The sequence below is a fragment of the Cavia porcellus genome, unplaced genomic scaffold (assembly GCF_034190915.1).
Source record: "Cavia porcellus strain 051 isolate PalLab524CR breed Dunkin Hartley unplaced genomic scaffold, mCavPor4.1 scaffold_21, whole genome shotgun sequence".
NCBI lineage: Eukaryota > Metazoa > Chordata > Mammalia > Rodentia > Caviidae > Cavia > Cavia porcellus.
In genome coordinates, this window is record NW_026947504.1 from 31,635,248 (window position 1) to 31,654,976 (window position 19,729).

Genomic DNA, 19,729 nt, shown 5'->3' on the forward strand with positions numbered 1-19,729 from the left:
CAGATCCATGCATGAGTCATTGTTGTGGGCTCTAGACCTCCAGGTGGACTCGTAGGAGGCATTGATATGAGCTCTATCTGGACTTATGCAGGATATTGCTGTAGGATCCAGACCCTTGGCTGAATATTCTGGGTTGTTAGTGTTGTGGACAGATTTCCTGCACTTTCTTGTATTTAACTCTGGGTGACCATCATACAATAATATTATAAATTCTGTGCCCTGATTATAATTGTTCTCCTTGCAACCCCTGACTACAACAGCAGCCCAATGTGCAAGGTCACAGATTTTTGTAAAATCCTAAACTAACTGTTTTCCACAAAGTTACAGTTTGCTCTCTGTGACAGATCTCCAAAATAAAACACCCTGATGCATTCCAGTTATTTAAGAATTACAAAAATTCAACCAGTTAAGCTTTGAGTTGCTTCTTTTTGGAAATGTGTTTTCGGGTTGCTTTGATACTGTGGCTGTTTGATTTTTTTCTTACCTCAAGCACTGGTTCCTCTTCTATGTGATTTTCCACCTGGGTTCTGCACTGGGTTCTACACTGGGTTAGTTTCTTTGTGCTATATCTGTAGGTGATTTCATCAGCCCTCGGGCTTCAGAAGTTACTTTGCGTTCCTGCTGTGCCGATGCATGCGCTCAGGGACAGGGCCTTTCCCGCCGCCCTGGTTCCGCATCCACCCAGATGAGTGGAGATCTCAAACTCAGCATTTCCAAACTAAACTTTTTCTTGGTTCCTTACCTCCACCAAATGCCAGTGTCACTCAAATTGTCACTGTGTCCATAAGTTAATAAGCAGTACCATAATTTGTGTGGTGGCTCCCAAATCTACCTGCTACCCTTGAGTCTATTGTCCTTTTTTAAGTTGATTTGTATTTTTGTCAATACATGTTTGCAGTACAGCGTGATTGCGCTCCTCCCTGGGAGTTGGAACATGACATAAACATCTGAGTTCTTTTTCATTCCCTTGCCCTCCTTCATCTCTTGGTCTCCTTCCTTTTACAATAGTTCCGTCTCCCTGGTTCCTATCATGTCATTTATTTTGCTCTTTACTTGTACTTTGGGCTCTCCTCTAAGGGAAACCATGTGATACTTGAGTTCGTGTGTCTGGTTTATTTCACTGGACATTATGGTTACAGAGTGCTTCCGTTTCCCACGGATGACTCAAGCCTGTCCTTCTTTATGGCAAAGTGGCACTGCGCTGTATGTGAGCACCACGTTTTCGTCACCTGTTCTTTGTGCTGCCTCCCTGCTGGCCAGTGGTGCACCGGTGGCCCTGAGCCCCGGGACAGCATCTGCACAGCTGTGACCGTACCCCACACCTCGTCACGGCCACCCAGCACAGCGCAGCCCTTCCCGCTGTGGAACTTGTCTTGTGCTGTCTGTTCTGCAGGCAGAAATCTTCCTAGAGTACAGGTCAGAGCACATCACCCTCACCCTTGAAATCCTTGGGACACTTCCTAGCGACCTTTTTTATTGTGGTAAAATGAATATAATATAAAATTTGTGACTTGGGCCTTTTTTAAACATCAGGCTCAGCGGCATTGAGCACATTCGCAGTGGTATGCAGCCTTCATACGTAGTCTGCATTTACAATGCATTTATTACTCAGGCAGGAACTGTACCCACTAACCCGTAGCTCAGTGGCCTCCTGTACCCTCCTTGGTCTCTTTTAATCCACTTTCTAGCTGGAAGTTTGCCTATTCTCTATTTCATGTACGTGAAGTCATGCAATGTTCATTCTTTTTTTGGTCTGGTATTCCTCAAGTCTTCCTTCATTTTCAAGCCTGAATATGTGGGGATTTATAAACCACAGTGGAGTCTGAGCCCATCCTGAGAATCAGTGCAGGCACTTCAGGTGCACATGGTCCTAAGGAACATGCTCCAGGACAGACCATCCCACATTTTTGTTACCTAGTCGTATGGATTTCATCTCCACAAAGAATGCTATTGAATTCAATACAGATTGCATTAAATCTGGGTAGTGCTGATATTTGAACAATATTAAGTCTTCCAATCAATGAATACGGAAATCTTTCCATTTATTTTGGTCTTTAAAATTTCTTTTAACAATGTTTTATAGCACCTAGTGCATAACTATTGCACCTTCTTAGTTAAATTTATTCATAAGTATTTTAGTCTTTTTGATGATTTTGTAGGTTACAATTATTTTCTTAATTTTCTTTTTTGGCTTCACTGCTAGTGTATAAATATATCACTGTCTTACACATCCATTTGTATCCTGAACCTTGGTTAAATTCTTCTAATAGTTTTTTTTGTGACATCTTTATGGTCTTCTGCTTATGGTCTATCATCTTCATTTCCAACTTTGAAACTTTCATTTCTTTTTCTTGACTAATTGTTCTCACCAGAACTTGTACTACTGTGTGGATAGAAATGGTAAAAAAAAAAAAAAAAATTAAGGGAGGGGGATTCTTGCCCTCTTGGTTTTAGGGGGAAATATTCAGACTTTCACAACTAAATATGATACTAACTATGAATTTTCCAGATGTGACCTCCATTATGAAGAGAAAGCTCACTTTTCTTTCTAGTGTATTTTTATCATAAACAAGATTTTGTCAAATGCTTTTTTAAGCATAATTGAGATGATCATCTAGTATTTCTCTTTCGTTTTGTTATTGTATAGTCTATTGGTTGGTTTTTGGAAGATTAACCACTGTTGCCTGAGAGAAATCCCTCTTAGTCGTGGGTGTAACCTTTAATATGCTGCCAAATTTGGTTTTTAAAGGATTTTTCTTCTTATTTTTATAAGAGACCTTGATACATACATATTTTTCCCTTGTCATGTTTTTATCTGGCATTGGTTTAGGGTAATGCTGGACCTTATGGAATGAATTAAAAAGTGTAGTTTTTGAGGAAGGTTTGAGAAGGATTGTTTTTAACCCTTCTGCAAACATTCAATAGAATTCACCATGGTTCCTGTCTGTACCTTAGGTTTTCTCTCTTGGGAGGTTTTGATTACTGATTCAGTAATCTCATTTATTTTAGGGCTAGTCATTTTTTCTACTACTTACATAATTTTTGTTAGTTCATATGTTTTTAGGAATTTGTCCATTCCACCTAAACTGTCTAATTTGTCAGTATATAATTGTTAGTGTACTTATATAATCATGAGTAGTCACATTCTCACTTGCATTTCTGATGTTAGAAATTTGAAGCTTCCCTATTTTCTTAGTCAAGGTTTTGTTGATTTTGTTAATCTTTTTAAAGAACCAACTTTCGGTTTGATTTATTCTGTTGTTTTTTTTCTAGTTCATTGATCTCTGCGCTAATCTTTATTTCCTACCATCGGCAATATTTTGGTTTAGTTTTCTCTTGTCCAATGTTTTAAAGTAGAAGGCTAGGTTATTACTTCAGGTCTTCTTTTCCAGTGTAGGCATTTGCTGCTATAAATTTCTCACTAAGAAATGACTGCTTTTGCTATGTCTCAGAAGTTTTGGCTTATGGTATTTTCATTCATCTCGGAAGTATTTTCCTACTTCTTTTCTGATTTTTTTTATTTGACCCAATGATTATTTAGAGGGTGTCATTTGATTTCCAAGTATTTGTAAATTTTCAAGTTTTCTTTCCTTACTGATTTCTGGTTTTATTCTACTCTGATTGGAAAAGATACTTTATATGATTTGAGCCTTTTCAGACTGAAGCCTGTTTTGTGACCTTTAATGCGGTCTGTCCTGGATGCGTACCTTCCCTGCGCACCTGAGAACCTCTGCACTGATTCTCAGGATGGGCTCAGATTCCACTGTGGATTTACAAACCCACATGAGCTGACCCCGCCCAGATGCTCCGACATCATCTCCCTCACCTCTTCGGGCTCTTGCTAAGGAACTGATGTTGACTGGCTTATGAATTACCTTATGCTTTAGTGTAATAGCGATGACAAATCTTTTGATATAGGTAGGACAAATATAAGGCATCTTCGTGAAAAGTTTTTTAATATATAGAAAAAAGCTTGCAGGTGGATATTCACAGTACCATTCTTCACCACGGGAGGAGACACAAATATCTATTATCTGAAAATGGATAAACAAAATGTTCCATATCTATATGATAGAATATTATTCAGCCATAAAAGAAATAAAATTCTGGTGCATTCTTCACATGGATGAACCTTGAAAACATTCGAAGAAGTAGAAGCTGAACACAAAAATCCATTTAGTGTTACAGGGCTCCCCTTCCATGAAGTCTGCAGAACAGGGAAATCGACAGAGGCAAATTGATGCATACTGGGGAAGGCGGCGATGGCTGCATAGGACTTTGTGGTCTTCTCTGGGGCCTGAAGAAAATGTCCTGCAATTAAGGTTGCCCAATATTGTGAATTCACTCACATCTCGAATGGTAAATCTTATGTATACGTTATCACAATAAGAAAATTAGTCAAGTTTCTAAAAAGAGATATAGGTGGAAGAGAAACCAGAGAGATTTCTTTGAAATAATGTCTACCAGTTATTGAAAAAGAAAACATCAAGATCTAAGTCTGTATTGAAGAAAACCTCAGTGCTTAAGATTTATTCTTTCACCTTTATCCAGTGTCAAAGTACTTGGTTTAAAGTGGATAAAAAATTTGTTTTGTTATGGGCAGAGTCTTTTGTGGTCTGGAATTCACATGTTGAATGTTACCGTAGAAATTTTCATTTAACCAGTTTAGATTAACAAGATAAAGTCTATACCAGAACTATGTCCTTGCCTCAGTTAAGATGGCAAAGATCTTTCTGCTAATAATTTTTTAATTAAAACATGTGGCTAGAAATAAATTTGTCATTGGGTTTTAATTTTATTAAATCTTTATTTAATTTGGGCTTTTGGCAGCAGTTATGGAAGAGTACAGAATGCAACGGCTTACTGAATTGTAGTTTACTTGAAAACCAAAGATAAAATATTTTACTGAGAAATATTTTTAAAATTTCTAAACAATATGCTCATATTTCAGAGCTGTTAATTGAATTACAGGTGCCAAAACATAGTCATCAGCAAATAAAAATGCTTGCATTTCTGATTATGTTGGCCTTTCCAAAGGGACATCACACAGCAGGGAACCAGATGTATTGTTTTCCTGTGCTAGACACTGGTGGAAAAGCAGGCATCGATAAATCTTAAAGGTTTAATCTATGATTTGTTCTTCCCTGTGATATTCAGCACATCTAATTACATCATATAGACCTTAAAAATAGCATTTTAAAAATAAAGTTTAAAAGTCACGTGTTGTTTTTCATTGTGGTGGAATGCAGTATCCTCTTTAATCTGAGAGACAAAACCAGTGGAATCTGCAGAGCTACCACTGCATTGTAAGTTAGGTCAAACCATGTTGCACATGCCAGCAGGTTAGCTAGAATGTGCCTGCCTACACAGATGTGAGCAAGGAATCCGAACGGTGTCAAGAATATGATACCATCTAAAAGGAAAAGCAAAGTGTATGTTTTAGAGTCAAACTCTAAACCTAGGCTCAAATCTAGACCTAATTATGTAATCATTTGACATGGGAAAATATCTATAGCTGCAAGTGACTGGTGTGCCAGATGCACCCTCTGTCTCTGTCTCTGTCCATCTGTCTTTCTCTCTCTCTCTCTCTCTCTCTCTCTCTCTCTCTCTCTCTCTCTCCCTATCTCTATCTCAGTTCTTTGGGCACTCACGGTAAGTTAGCCCTCATTTTCTATGTGCTGCTCATTAAGATTACCTTTGGCATCTAATGACTGAAGATCGCTTAGCAATGACTCTGTGCAGTGTTAATTAAACCTGCCTAAAAAAGGCTCTTTTTGTTTGACGCCCATCCCGAGGAGGCTGCCACGAATCTTTAGGGTTTACAAACTGATCAATCCAGGCAGCTTTTGCTCTTCAATCACAGTGAACTAAAATGACAAAACTATGCATGGAAGTACAACTGCCTTCTGCTCCAGGCTGTTTCTAGCTACCCTGGCAACAACTTCATTGCCAGGGGTGATGCCACACAGCAGCGGCATAATCTCTTCTGATCACTTGGACAAGTTCCCGTTAAGTAAGCTTTTCGGACCATGGAGCTGTTCCAGTCTTTCATAAACATGCGTTCATTCTATTATTTAACAGGTATTTATCAGCAACCATACAGAATCCCATAGAGGCAATGCAGGCACATGAACAAACACAAAAACAGTCCCTGCCCTGTGGGTCCTCAGTTTTGCTAGGACATACAGTTGGTCAGAGTGAAGGATCAGCTGCTGGGTTAAAGAGGCCCCAAGATACTGTGGCCTAAGACGGAAGTCTCTCTCTGTTCTGTGACAATAGAGCCATCTCAGGATGGCAGGAGGCCTACTGGATGTACTCAGAGGCCAGCATCCTGCCTCACGCACCAGATTCCCAGTGGGGCGCACACCCAGCACCCAGTTTGCAGCAGAAGGACGTCAGGCAGGCAGTGTGCTGGGCCAGGCGAACTGCAGTCCACTGGGTGAGCTTGGTTAGTGAGGGTGATTTCTGCGCCTCCCACCTAGGGGAGAAGACAGTACAAACCAATAAGTAAATATGCATAAAATGTCAGATGACAGGGCGTGCTGGGGAGGAAAGGCAAACAGGGAAACGGGGAGGAAGCGCTGGGAGAAAAATTGCAACTTCAGTTTGATGGGGAAGCCTCACTGGGCAGGTGACATCTGAGGGAGGGCTGATAGGACAGCCTGGGGCAGGGGGTCCCTGCAGCAGTGCAAGGGAAAGCTTTGGGGGCAGAGGCTGGGAGAGGTAGGTGAGGGAAGGTGGCCATGGGTGTGATGAGGGGCTCATTTTTTGGACCTGTCAAATTAAGGACACATCTCACCCCTGGGGAGGCAGCCAGTAGGCTGTCAGATGGGTGACTCTGGACTCAGGAATCATGAAGAAGTGAAATAGCACATCCTGCTCAGTCTCAGTCTTTAGTGTGAGGCCTCGCCTCTTTCTGCATGGAGAAGCCACCAGCCAGGAGAGTCGGGGGCGACACTTCCTGTGCGGACAGCTGGAGGTCCAAGGGGCTGCTGACACTAGGTGATCTCACCCTGAGGGTAAAGTTTGGGGCTCACCCCACAGGGGACCTTTGCAGAATGAGCCACCATTTCATCTTCTTTGGAGGAAACGGATTCAGAGATGAAAAGCTGGTTTACAGCCATGGTGGGACATGGCCAGAGCCAGATGCTGGACACCAGTTCTCTCTCTGCAGCCCAGCCTGTCCGAACAGGGTGCTCTGCAGGGAATGTGCTGTGCCTCTGTGTTCAGGAGAAGTGAGAAGTGTCTAAAAGTATGAATATCCTCATTTTCTGACCTCTAGAGTTGAGTAAAGTTGTGGGTAGGATTCTTTGGAAGATTCCATGTGCTTAGGGAATTTAGGCAGTGCATAGGGCCAGAATGAGTCTTTAATGCCAGTTCCTTGCCATGGGCACAGGTCAGCAAGCTAGTATTTCCTAGTTTGTAATAGAGATTTTGTAGTTGAGAAGTTCTCAGGAGTGTCTCCATTGGCCAAATGGAACAGTACAGAAGTCACTTCTTGGATCCAATACAAACCTCCCCTCCTAGCCAGCTTTTCACTGCTGACGTCAGGTAGAATTATAAGAAAATGGACTTTTAAAACCCAGGACTCTATGAATGGGCTTTTGGAGTTCTTTTAAAAGTCAGCCCTGTCCTTCATAGCCTCTGTATGCATATCCATATTGCTGTATAGGCGGTAAAGACACAAACGAGCCAGAGGGTGGCCTAACCCACTGCAGTGAGACCAGGGCTTTGCTGTCCTGGCTTTGCAGGTCATAAACGCATCACAGGATCAAGCATCTGGCTCTCAAGACTGTGGGCCTTCTGAGAGTCAGAGGGTACTGGAATTAACCAGTGGTTTTTCTTATCTGTAGGTCAACAAGTGAGTTATAAAATTTATGTGCTTTTCTTGTTCTACTATAGATGCCACTGCCTGGAACAATCAGTTGACAAGGGAGATATTGATGCACTTTTCTTTAAAACTGATATTATGGCAAGTAGATTTCACTGAAACTACAATATCAGTGCTCTACCTTGGAAAGATGTGTACTATTAAGACTTTTATATTTTGAGAAACTAAATCCTGAGTTGCAGACTACTAAATTAAAAATAAAATCCCAGGGGCTGGGGATTTAGCTCAGTGGCATAAGCACCTGCCTTGCAAGCAGGCAATCGTGAGTTCGATCCCTGGTACCGATAAAAAGGAAAAAGACAAATAAATAAATAAATAAATAAAATCCCAACTTTGAGGACATTTCAACCCATTTATAACTTAGAGGTGATTTCCTTTGGTGTTAAGACAAATAAGTTAACTAATATATTCTGGAGGAATTCTGAACGATGAAAATTTAAAGAACGCTGAAAGTTCTCTGCTTTGAGTTTAAATCCCTATCCTTCAAGGATTTTTCTGAATAGCCAGGGCTGACCAGTGGATAAACTTAACAGTTACGTGCAAGAACTTTGAGGTTTCTGCCTTGTGCCTTGTGCCTCATTTTGATGACAGCTGTTGCCCGGTGGGCTGTGTCATCTGACTAGGAGTTGAAGCTAAGGACCTGTCCCCACTCTGCAGCCAACAGTACGGTGGAATGACAGCTTTTCACAGCTTCCCCTGGTGGCCCGAAGAGATGACTCTTTCATTTCTGAGTCACTCCCCCTTCTGTGTGACCTGCTACTTTGGCTTGCATGGGACAAGAGCATCTACTAGGCTCTTCATTTGTCAGTGTTTGTGCCACTAGGCCTGTGCCCATGCATCCTTTGGTGACTCTGTCCACTGGTAAAGGTAGTTTGAGATTTAGATCCAATCTCTGTGAGGCTGGGATGTGATTTAGTCAACCTGCTGTATTATGAGCATTTAGCATATCCTATTGAATTATTATAATATTTTTATACAGTTAAAATTATTAAAAATATTTTATGAGCCAGATTGGTGGCTCACACTTACAATCCAAGCATTCTGGAATGCTGAGGCAGGGTTACAGGTTCAAGACCAGTCTGGGCAACTTAGCAAGTCAGAAAGACCCTATCTCAAAAATATGTATACGAAGGTGGCAGGGTGGGTTTTCTAGGGATATAGCTTATGCAAAGTCCCTGGGTTCAATTCCCAGTACTGCAGAAATGATCATAATAGGACTGGAGATTTAACTCAGCAGCGTAAGCGCCCACTGAGAAAGTGCAAGGTCATGAGTTTGATCCCCAAAAAACGAAAAAACAAAACAAAAGAGAAAGAATATTACACATAGTTACAAATAATTGTCCTCTAAAATATGTGATCTAATTATGGCACCTAATCATCTAAGCCTCAGGCACGCAGCTCATATGAAACAAACATTTATCTGTGTGGCTCAGAATTGTTGAGACTAAAAATACCAGGACTCAAACCCCCATGGTAGTTCTAGGTATTCCTTCTTATAATTCAGCATGATTAACCCACATACCTCCCTGTGGGTCTGGCTGGCATCATACAGTGGAGAACGGTCTTGTTGGTTGGAGGATGTGTAGCTGGGACAGGGCGAAGGCGCGGGTGACAAGCTTCATGCACACAGGAGCCATGCAGCCCAGGCGTGGTCAGGATCTCTCCCGCCCCAGCTTTGGGCACCTGCTGAGACGGCACGTGTGCCTGTCGAGCCCTTGCTGTGACATGGGCTGCCCTGCAAAATCACACTGGATTTCGAGATTCTTGTAGAAAATAAAGAATAAAAAGATTCCATTAACAAGTTCATATTGAATATATGTTAAAATATTGATTGAGTAAAGTATAAAATTAATTTTGCCTTTTAAAAAACTTTTTTAAAGGTGCTTTCTGGACAATTTAAAAGGATGTGAATATGTTTATTACATCTTCCTGAAAATAGCCCAATTCCAATTAAATAAGAAATAGTAAATGGCTACCGAGGGAGTCCAGAAATGGCCCTCCAAATGTAATACCCTCGTATGCAGATTATGTTGAATTGCAGGCACCTAGGGGTTGTTGGGAAAGGTCCCTTGCTGGGAAAGGTCTTCTCTGAGGCCCCTTCTCCACTTAATGATATACCTCAGGGAGCACAGTGGACCTAGATCTCCCCTACCCAGCTTTTATTAACCAGAAAAGATCAAACTCCTGTTGCAGAAATTGATACAGAAATGTCCCTATACCTGAACAGTCTTCATCAAGAGAGACTGTTCTGCATTTTGATCCCATTCAATTCCTGAAGAGACCCCCTCACCAACTGGTACCTGATCTCCAGTCCTATCACCCCCCCCCCGTCATCATTCACCCTAATCGTATCCTACATCCTGCTCTGGTCTCCCCCGTGGAGAAGGGCACACCAGCATCTGAGCTATGAGGTTGTTGGGCATCTGGCCCTGTGTGCAGAAATAAATGTGCCTATGTTCTTCCCTTAGTCTATTGCCAATTCATGCCAGTCTTCAGGAGATGATGGAAAGATCATTTCCTTCACCCCAAAACTACTGTGTGCCCAGCACTGCCAGGCTGCAAGGACACTGAGGTCAAGAGCACGGAGCCCCTCTTTCCTACCTGGAGGATTAGTAGCAGATTTCAGCAGCAGAATGCACTGAGCGAGCGCACTGTAGGAGTGTGAGGGAGGGACCGCCCACACACTGGGGTGCAGAACGTAGATGCGATGTTGAAGGATGTCTGGACACATTCTGGTCTCCTGTGCTGGCCCTATCTCTGTCCCACGAAGGCTGTTGCCAAAATGCCATGAACTCCAGCAAGCATTGCAGGCCCTGGATCGTTCCGTAAGTGCCAACCCCATTCTTGCTGTTTTCAGGTACCAGCAAGGTCAACCTTGTAAAGATCGCATCCACAGCCTCCAGCCCTCGGGACACGGCCCTGGCTGCGGTCATCTGCAGTGCTCTGGCCACCGTGCTGCTGGCCCTCCTCATCCTCTGTGTCATCTACTGTAAAAGACAGTTCATGGAGAAGAAGCCCAGCTGTGAGTTTCTAGTCCTACGTAGTTTCTCACTGTCAGGGTGAAGTGGGTTTATCATCACTGCCGCTGCAGTGTGCATGGGAGACTGGGACATGTGTCAGCAGCTGCTCGAGCATGGAGGGTTGTGGGGACCTCACTGGGGACCAGCATGGGGACCCTGACCACGCTGTGACAGCCCCTTGGCACAAGGCAAAGTTAAAATCACCCTAAGCTCTGATAATAAAATACCTTGCATTCTGGCCTATCTTAACCAATTATTACACATTTGGGCTTCCAAGTAAGAATTTCACACAGCTCACAACCTACCAACATTCAACTGAACAATCTTTCACTTCACAATGGTGTGAAAAAATACGAATAAAACCCATGCAACCCCTCTGGTTCTCATTTGCAGTGCAGTGCAGGGCTCAGTGCACCCCCTGAGATCTCTGGCAGGGGGATATAACGCAGGCTGTGTGCTGGATGACTTTGCCCAGCTGCAGCCTACGGGGGTGTTGGGAGCGGGTGGAAGGGAAGCAAGAGTTACCTGGGTCAGGCAGATTAAACACAATAGCTGTGCACTGCAGTGAGTTTAGAGGGATGTAATTCTGTTCTAACTCAAGAAGCACTTGTAACCAGACATTGTCATGATAGCTGACTTTCTGTTTAAAAATACAAAAGGTAGCACACCTCCAATCCCAGCACTTGGGAGGCTGAGATAGGAAGGTTGCTATGAGTTCAAGACCAGCCGGAATTACAGAGCAAGGCACTGTCTCAAATAAACCAACAAACAAATGAAAGCTACACTAGGACCTGGCTGCACTGTGGTGTCAATGTGGCGGCTTCCGACAGGAAATTGGGTTCCCTGACAGAATCCTTGTCCTCGCTGCAGGGTCTCTGAGATCAGAGGACATCCAGTACAACAGCTCTGAGCTGTCGTGTTTTGACAGACCTCGGCTCAGCGAGTACGCTCACAGGGCGTGTTGCCAGTGCCACCAGGACTCGGCCCAGACCTACGGTAAGTAGCCATGCTTCGAGAAAAGCAGTGAGCTCCTAGAGAAGAGTGTTGTGCCTCACTCTCTGCTGACTCCGCAGGGCCCGTCCACGTGACCCCACCCCTGTGCTGTGAGGGTACCTGCGGCAGTGACCAGCCGGCGCTGGGCTGTGGCGTGCACTCGGCGGCCACCCTTCAGGAGAGGTAACTGGGCTTCTCACCGCAGATCCCATCCCCGGATGCAGGCGTGCCTCTGCTTAACATGCCAGTTTTCTTGGGAAACCGTGGGGCTGGCTCTCTTTAAATATCAGGAATGGCTCTCTGCATGTTGCCTGGGGCAATTCTTTGAGCAAGAATTAGCATTTCAAAGGTGTTAGCATCCAGTGCAATGTTCTTTATACTTTTCTTTCCGCTGATTTTGCGGAAATCCATGGCACCCTCTGCCATCTGTAACTAGTACTTAACGTGTCATGCACTAGTGACATACTAGTCTAGAATTTTAGAACAGTGGAGAAACCTCCGCTAAGACCTGAGAACCTGAAGGTGTCCATGTCCCTGGCTCAGACGCCGGATGAAGCCTGTGAATGGGGAATAGATGTAGAAGTCAATTTTAAAGCCAGTGGAATCGTTGGAGTCCCTGTCTTAAGGGAGTCTGTAACGACCCCAGCCCCTAGAATGCTGGCTTCATGAGTGGCTGTCTTCATGACAGCAGGATAGCGGAAATGCTGTTGGCCATAAGTGCATTGCTCACTGTGGAGTAAAATACCTTTTGCATGTTTGCTCAGAAACACAGTCCTGGGCGGGACGTCGGTGCCGGCTGTCTTCATGTCCCTGACACACTCCGGCTGCGGAGAGTTTTCCGACGCCTGTCCTCTGATGCAGAATGCCATGGGGGGCGACGACATCTCTTTCTGTGACGCTTACCCTGAGCTCACTGGAGAAGACATTATTTCTCTTGGTCCAGAAGACGAGAGCTCAGCATCTTTGGATTCAAACAATAGCCAGGGTTTGACCTGTGGAGCTGTTTCAGTTCAAGCTCACCCTGCGAACTTCACAGAAACTGCTGGCTTCTGTGGACACAGCAGCACAGCGACAGAGCCTGCCCTGGCTCCGGACGCACCGCCTCCAAGAAGCCAGCTAGACCCCGTGCCAGGGAGCCCCTGAGCCTGCCAGCCTGGCCGCATCCCTCCAGGTAAGACTGTACTTCGTTAGCAAGGCTTTGGCTTTTGGTACCTGGGAATGGAGCTCTGATCCCACTGTGAACCTGTGAACCAAGGGGACTGGGGGAAGCTCAGTGGCTTGACAATCATGTAAAGCCCTGGCCTCTGTCCCCACCACCACAAAGGGGAGATAAGGCTTATTCCCTGTACATGTTAGAAAATGTTGTAACATAAATTTCAAGATCTTTTTTTTAAACCAGCAGAGCTCATCTAGAAGACCATAAAAGTTGGCTGCATTCTTCATTCTTCTCAAAAAATCTAACTACTCAACATAGTCTCCTTCCCTGATTGAGAGATAGGAGTCTGCTGGGGGGGCATCTCACAGGCAGTCTCAGGCTTTTTTTGTGTGTGTGATGTTGTTATGCCTAAAATTTCATTCACTGTCAGGTTAATCAGAAAAGACATTTTCTACAGAATTCATAGAAAACTCTACAGAGGGAAACATTTGTTGTTTTTTGGAGAAAAGAGAAATACAGTTTTGGTCTCAAAATGGGGAATATACAAAGAGTAAATGAAGAAATATAAAATCAATTGCATAGTTTAAAAAACAAACTATGTACATCGGCTTTACATCGGCTGTGAAAAATTATTTACTGATTTTATTCTTTTGAGCCTTTCCATTTTGCATAACTTTCATGACCACAAGTAAGAAAAAACTTAGGAATTTTCCTGGCTGTGTGTAAGTCTGTGTGTAAGAACAGACTAGGCCCTCCAAAACTCACGGGCTGAGAAGGCCCAGCAGCCACAAACTGCCGACAGCCCTGTGTACCAGCCTAGAGGGTGCACAGACGAGGGCACAGGAGCCCCACCTGCCTGGAGGCCCTGCGAGCTACGCAGTGAGTCAGCTCCCCCACACTGGGTGCACCCTGCGCACATACATTGTCGGGGAAAGTTTGAGTAGCAAAGGTGATTGTGTTACCAGATGATGGGCAACAGCTTCTCAGAATTATGTCAGGAAAGAGAATTACTATTCACCAATTTGTGATGTAAATTGGTGGGACTAAGGAGGGAAACACCTGGACACCGAATCATACCAGAACAAACTCCCTGTCCACCTATTTTTGTTTGTGTTGTTAGAGGAATAAAGAAGGACTTATAATCACTGTGTCAGGTGCATGCATGGGGAATTTCAGACACATGGAGCAGACCCCATACTGCTAACCAAGTGCTCTGCTACTTAAGACTGGCGCAAATGGCATATTCCTTTCCGAAGACAATTTATAATAACTGCCATGATCTATGTATTTTCACACAAATCATTATGAAAAAAGTTATAATTACATGTAAAATAAATCTAATGAGAAAATGTTATATTCAGCTTACACAATAGGGTTTATTAATAATATTTTAATTACCTTTTCAAAATGTGTTATCTTACAATTACTAGATTGAAATTAAAAATTATAAATCTAAGGTTGAAATTCTAAATCCAGAAAGACAACTGTAAATTGTTTTTTTTCTCTTACAGCAAAAAACACTAAGTAGTATTTTGAGTCACGTGTGAGTGTGTGCGTGTGTGTGAATGTGAGTGTGTGTGTGTGTGTGTTGCTGAGGTTGGAGCCCAGGACCTCATGCCGCTAACCAAGTGCTATAGGAGCCACATCCCCAACCCTGAGCCATTTTCAGAGATAATCCTTTCCAGATTCACAAAGGCACCTTCTCTTTAGTTGCCCCTACTGAACCTGTAAAATGTAATAAATGAACCTTCATCTTCAAAAGAAAGTAGAGAGCAGTGACATTCCAAACCTCTTGGGGTTTGGGCCTCTTTGTTTCAAGGGTCAGCCACGTGCTTCACTTAATAAGTTTTTGGTTTTTCAGACTACTGAATTCTAAAAAGCAATTCATATTTTCCCCAATAGACTCATTTGCTGCTTACACAGAATTAGACTTCAGCAGCAAGGGCTTCACATTAATTCTATCAGTCCCTCAAATGCAGATTCCTTAACTTGGCTCTGTAACGTGGGCTCACTCGGAATTCAGGAAGAGGCTGTGTTTACTTGCTATGAGACTGTGATTAAAAATGCATGATATGTTTGTTTCCAAAAACTGTTTTTACACACAAAATTTTTTGTGGATGGTTTAATACTACCCAGAGTTTGATTAGGATACTTAGGGTTCAGGAAACAGCTAACAGCTGGGACCCTTCTTTAGTCTGAATAACTGAACGCTGATCAACCTTACCCCTGTATATCCTCAGAGAGAAAAGGAGCTGATGTATCTGGCGCACCATTTCTGGGGGTATTTGGGAGAATGAAGCCAACCTGTTTAGAGGAAAAGTGTTTTTGACTTTATTTTCTAACCGTTATTTTAAATATCAACATAAAGAAATAGAATTTTAAGAAAGATAAGGGAGAACTGCGAGTCTAGTTTTCCAGTCTAGTAAAACTTCTATTTTTTTTTTTCATATTGGCAAGATGGGATTTATTTGCCTATCAGCACAGGGGCTAATATGGTTATTACATCAGTTGATCTACATAGTTGATAAAACCATCTCCTATCATTTAAAAGACCTTCAGGGACTTTCATTTCTAGGGAAGTCTTAGACCTAGAAAGAAGTTTTCCCATGAATGTATCTATGGCATTGGTGCCAATTATCAATGAATAAGTTAGCGGCTGCTTCATACATGGAATTAAGCTTTTACTCTGTATTAATCACCTTTCTTTGCTGGAACAAAATACCCGGCATACACAGCTTAACAGAAGAAAGGTTTATTTGGCTCACAGATTTAGAGGTTTCAGTCCATGTTTGCCCGGTGAGAATGGCTGCTAATCTCCTGACAGCCTGGAAGCAGAGAGCAAGGGAAGAGGCAGGAAAAAAATCCATCTTTCACCGTCCTGCCCCTATAACTCATGTCCTCCAAGGAGGCCCCACCTTCACTAGCCCACTTACTGGGTTAACCCTCTTACGAGCTTAGCATTGTCCTCTGGTCTGTGTGGATTGCAAGAGAAATCTCTTTCCCAGACTACTTCTAAATGCCGTTCAGTAATTTGGTAGATTCAACTGTAAAAACTTAAGTTGGCGGGTAAAGAATGACACGATTCATCACCATCCTTGTTCTCTGAAGGAAAGGCATCAAGAATCTTAGTCATTACCTACAAACACTTTAAAGGAGCCCCGTACAGAAGATGCAAACTTTAATGTTTGAAAGAGTTTGAAAATCAACAAAACAGTTGTTCATTAATTCATTGTGATAGCTAAAGTTTACATTATCATCTTTTAATGTTAGCAAATATTGAGCAACTGTGACTTATTACAAAAACTTTCCTTGTATTCTCAGAGTGCATAGGTACTTAGATATTTGAAGATCACTAGATGAGATTCTTGTGCAGTTGTTAAATTCTGAGATAGTCCTAATAATACTCCGATAGAGTACTTTTTTACAGTTATAATGTGAAGCTTTAATTTGTGAAGTGCTGTTTTTGAAGCTTTCTTTCTGTTGCTGTTTTAGGAAGCCTAAAGGCCATCATCTCTCTGCTGTGGAAACGGGTGTGGAAAAAAAGGGGACCCCTTGTGAAGCTTACAGACTGAGCAGTCTGGACCCTGCAAAGGCTTCTGGGAGAAAAATAAATCTGAACCAAACTGGTTGCTATTTAAGCCTTTAGCCTTACGCCTTTCAACCAGCTGCTTCTCAGGCAGACTAGCTGTAAACTGAAACCTCAAGGAAAGCAAGCAAACTGCAAGCAGACTGGTGATCCTGGGCATTGCCCCTGGATAGGGAGCTTCCGGGATTCAAGAGCAACTTCAAAGACTGAAGCATTGCAGTCATGAACAAGACACAGCAGGACATCTGCGCTTATTTTCATGATTTTACAAGACTGGCAACCCAGAGTATACATTTTTGCTGACATTTTCTTTCCAAAAATAATCTTACGTAGTCTGTTATCCTGCTAAAAGTCCATGTCAGATTCCTGATCTCGGTTTTTTGTTTTGGTTTGGTTTTGGTTTTGTTTTAATGTAGAATGGGTTCAAAAATGAGTATTTGTGTTGGGGAAGGCCACTTTTTCTCATCTAAGGGGAATTAGCTTGGGTGATTAGTACTGATTTCATTCCGCCTGCCTCAATCTTGTGTTACTAGATGAGGTCAATAGACCTCACCAGGGATCAGCTGTGTTGGAGAAAGGCTCTTGTCCAGAATCCATGCTCCTGCCCTTGGCCTCTAGCTCCTGGATACCCACTGGTGCTGGTAGAAAAAGCGACCTTGGGTACGCACCGTGGTCTGGAAAGAGTGGCCCTTTGCCCCGATTTAAACCACTAACGCACGTTTCCTCAAACTTGGATGCACAGGTTAGTATAGACGCGTTAAGACGAACTGACATAGAAGCATTTGTTACCTCTGCCCCTGGGCCTGAGCGGAGAAGGTCCAGTTTTCTATCATGGAAAAGTGGTATTTGTATACATAGTGACCTTTTGTTTGCATTGGACCTTGTACTAAAAGCTTTAGAAATTTTGGTGTATCAGGTTCCTCTACTACTAAAGTAGTCTTTGGCAAGAATATACTTGCTATGAGACACAGAAGAAAAAGCACAATTGGTAGGTGCTGTTGAGGAGACCTGGCAAAGTGTAGTTGAACCAGGATGTGGCACAGTTCCCTCTGATCTTGTAGGATTTTCACGTCATCTCTTAACTGTGGCCAGGTGATGTTGGAGGTGCCTGCTTCTGTGGAAGTACCACATCGCCTGCCTGTTACTGCTGATGCACCAGTTTGTGTGAGGGCAGGCAAAAAATGAACCCGGCCCAGCCATAAAGCGAGGCATGCCTCATTTGCTCTTAATCTTTATGCCCTGGAGAAGACTTAATTGAGCAGGACTTAATTATTTTCCTGTTCCAACTTACACAATCCGCTCTGGCCTTTGTCTTTTAACTGCTTGCTATTAGCTGTGTCACGTGTACCCTGACAAAATAAATAGACCTCGAAATGTCCATGTGTTAGAGGGGCACTAAGGTATTTGCCTGCAAATTGCCCTGCCCAAATTGGTGTCTTTTAACCTAACATTTAATCTGAAAGTTAGAACTAATTTGTTTTTCCTACATCAACTTTTTCTTCTCCCTTATTACCCCAACATCTTCTCTCTTTGTAAAGATCAGTAAAACTTGATGAGCACCTTTCTTCCCTGCGGCTATTTCTCTCCACATAATTTTAGGTGCTGATGTGGGCATAGTGGTTTGCTTGTGTCTGGATACTGCTCCATGACCTCAGCGTTTTTACCAGAAGCAGGACGTCAGAAGCCCAGAACCTTTAATGCCTCCCAACTGCCCAGTCATACGTGACTCTTTTTCTTTCTCTTTTTTGTTTTCCTTGTTTTCTTTTTTGCATAAGGCAGTGGTTCTTAAACTTTCATAGTCACCAACTCTTAAGAGAATCGCCTTTAGGAAACACTTGTAAAATATTTAGGACTTGACCACAGGCGTCTATGAAAATGCAAGTCAGGTTTCCTTGAGTGGCTTCCCTGTGTCTCACATGTGTGCGTCACTGTTTGCAGTCTGATCATCTCTGTTGTGACAGGAGTATGATCAAAGCGAGCAGGGCTGTGTTTGTGTAACCTGCATATATTTTCCATATGTACAGCCCTGAGTTGCTTCAAAGACACACTTGCTAAGGAGACTTTGGTCCAACATCATAGACATCACTGTTAATCAGCAGAGAAATGCTTCGGGTGGAAATTGACTTCATTTGAACACTGCATTTGAAAACTTCTGGGCTATTTTTATCAAGTTGGAGACATCTTACAACTACCTACTCTAGAAACATACAGAAATGTTATATTTCACACTCCAAGTCAATACTTGAGAAAAAAAGTCCAGTTTGCATTTCGCCTTACTGGAAGACCCTGCGCTACACAGAGAGCTCTGGGCTGTGGAGCAGAGGTGGGGGTCACCTGGAGTGATACCGCCCCGGGCGACTTCGCTGGTTTGTGAGGCACAGAAGCTATGAGGATTTCAAGAATAACTACATCGGATCATGGTTTCGTTTTTTTAAACCTTTTGTATATGGAACATATGTTTTATATAGAGACTTTTCTGCTTTAGGTAAAGTGTTAGTATTGCTGTTACTTAGATCAGGCACTGTCATCTCTGCAGGCAAAGATCACATGGACAAAAGCACACTGCTTTAAGGTAGTTGGAATCAATTTAGAATTCATCATAATGTTTTGCATACTGAAATTTTCCTATACAAGTAGTTTTGTTACACTTTTTTACTTGTGAATAAAATTGATACTTGTTATTCTTATGTGTTCATAAGAAAAGGACTGATTTGGTGACACGGGTATTTTTTTTCTTGCCAGAGGCCATGTGAGGGTCACACAGAGCTGGTTCTTCTGTAGCCCTTACTGCACCTTAGAATAGGAAATCCTGACTGAGCTGATTATACTGCTCAGGTTGTCAAAATACTAACAGATGCCCTGAGTTACCTTGAAAAACACTGGTTAAAAAAAAAAAAAGTAGGGTAATATACAGAAAGAGACCCTGGTGTCAAGATTTCATTATGACCTTATGATCTCAAGAGATTTTTTATGACATGTGGGGGGGAAGAGGTTCTATGTCCCTTCTCTTTGGAGGTCAGTTGAGTGTCCACCTACTAAAGAGTAAACAGAAGGAAGAAACACAGACAGGAAGGGAAAGGGGG

The 19,729-nt window shown here is 42.8% G+C and overlaps 1 protein-coding gene across 4 annotated transcripts in view; it reads left to right on the top strand.

Annotated features, from left to right (window-relative positions):
• Tnfrsf19 (TNF receptor superfamily member 19) overlaps positions 1-19,333 on the top strand; it is an 88,304-nt gene extending 68,971 nt beyond the window's left edge. For all 4 annotated transcript variants that reach the window (XM_013141096.3, XM_003477245.5, XM_005007019.4 and 1 more), the window contains exons 6-10: positions 10,749-10,913; positions 11,782-11,907; positions 11,985-12,087; positions 12,669-13,075; positions 16,553-19,333. In XM_013141096.3, coding sequence (XP_012996550.2) covers positions 10,749-10,913; positions 11,782-11,907; positions 11,985-12,087; positions 12,669-13,047 — 773 coding nt within the window. In that variant the 3' untranslated portion in view covers positions 13,048-13,075; positions 16,553-19,333. The remainder of the gene's footprint in view (positions 1-10,748; positions 10,914-11,781; positions 11,908-11,984; positions 12,088-12,668; positions 13,076-16,552) is intronic.
• Positions 19,334-19,729: the final 396 nt, after the last annotated feature.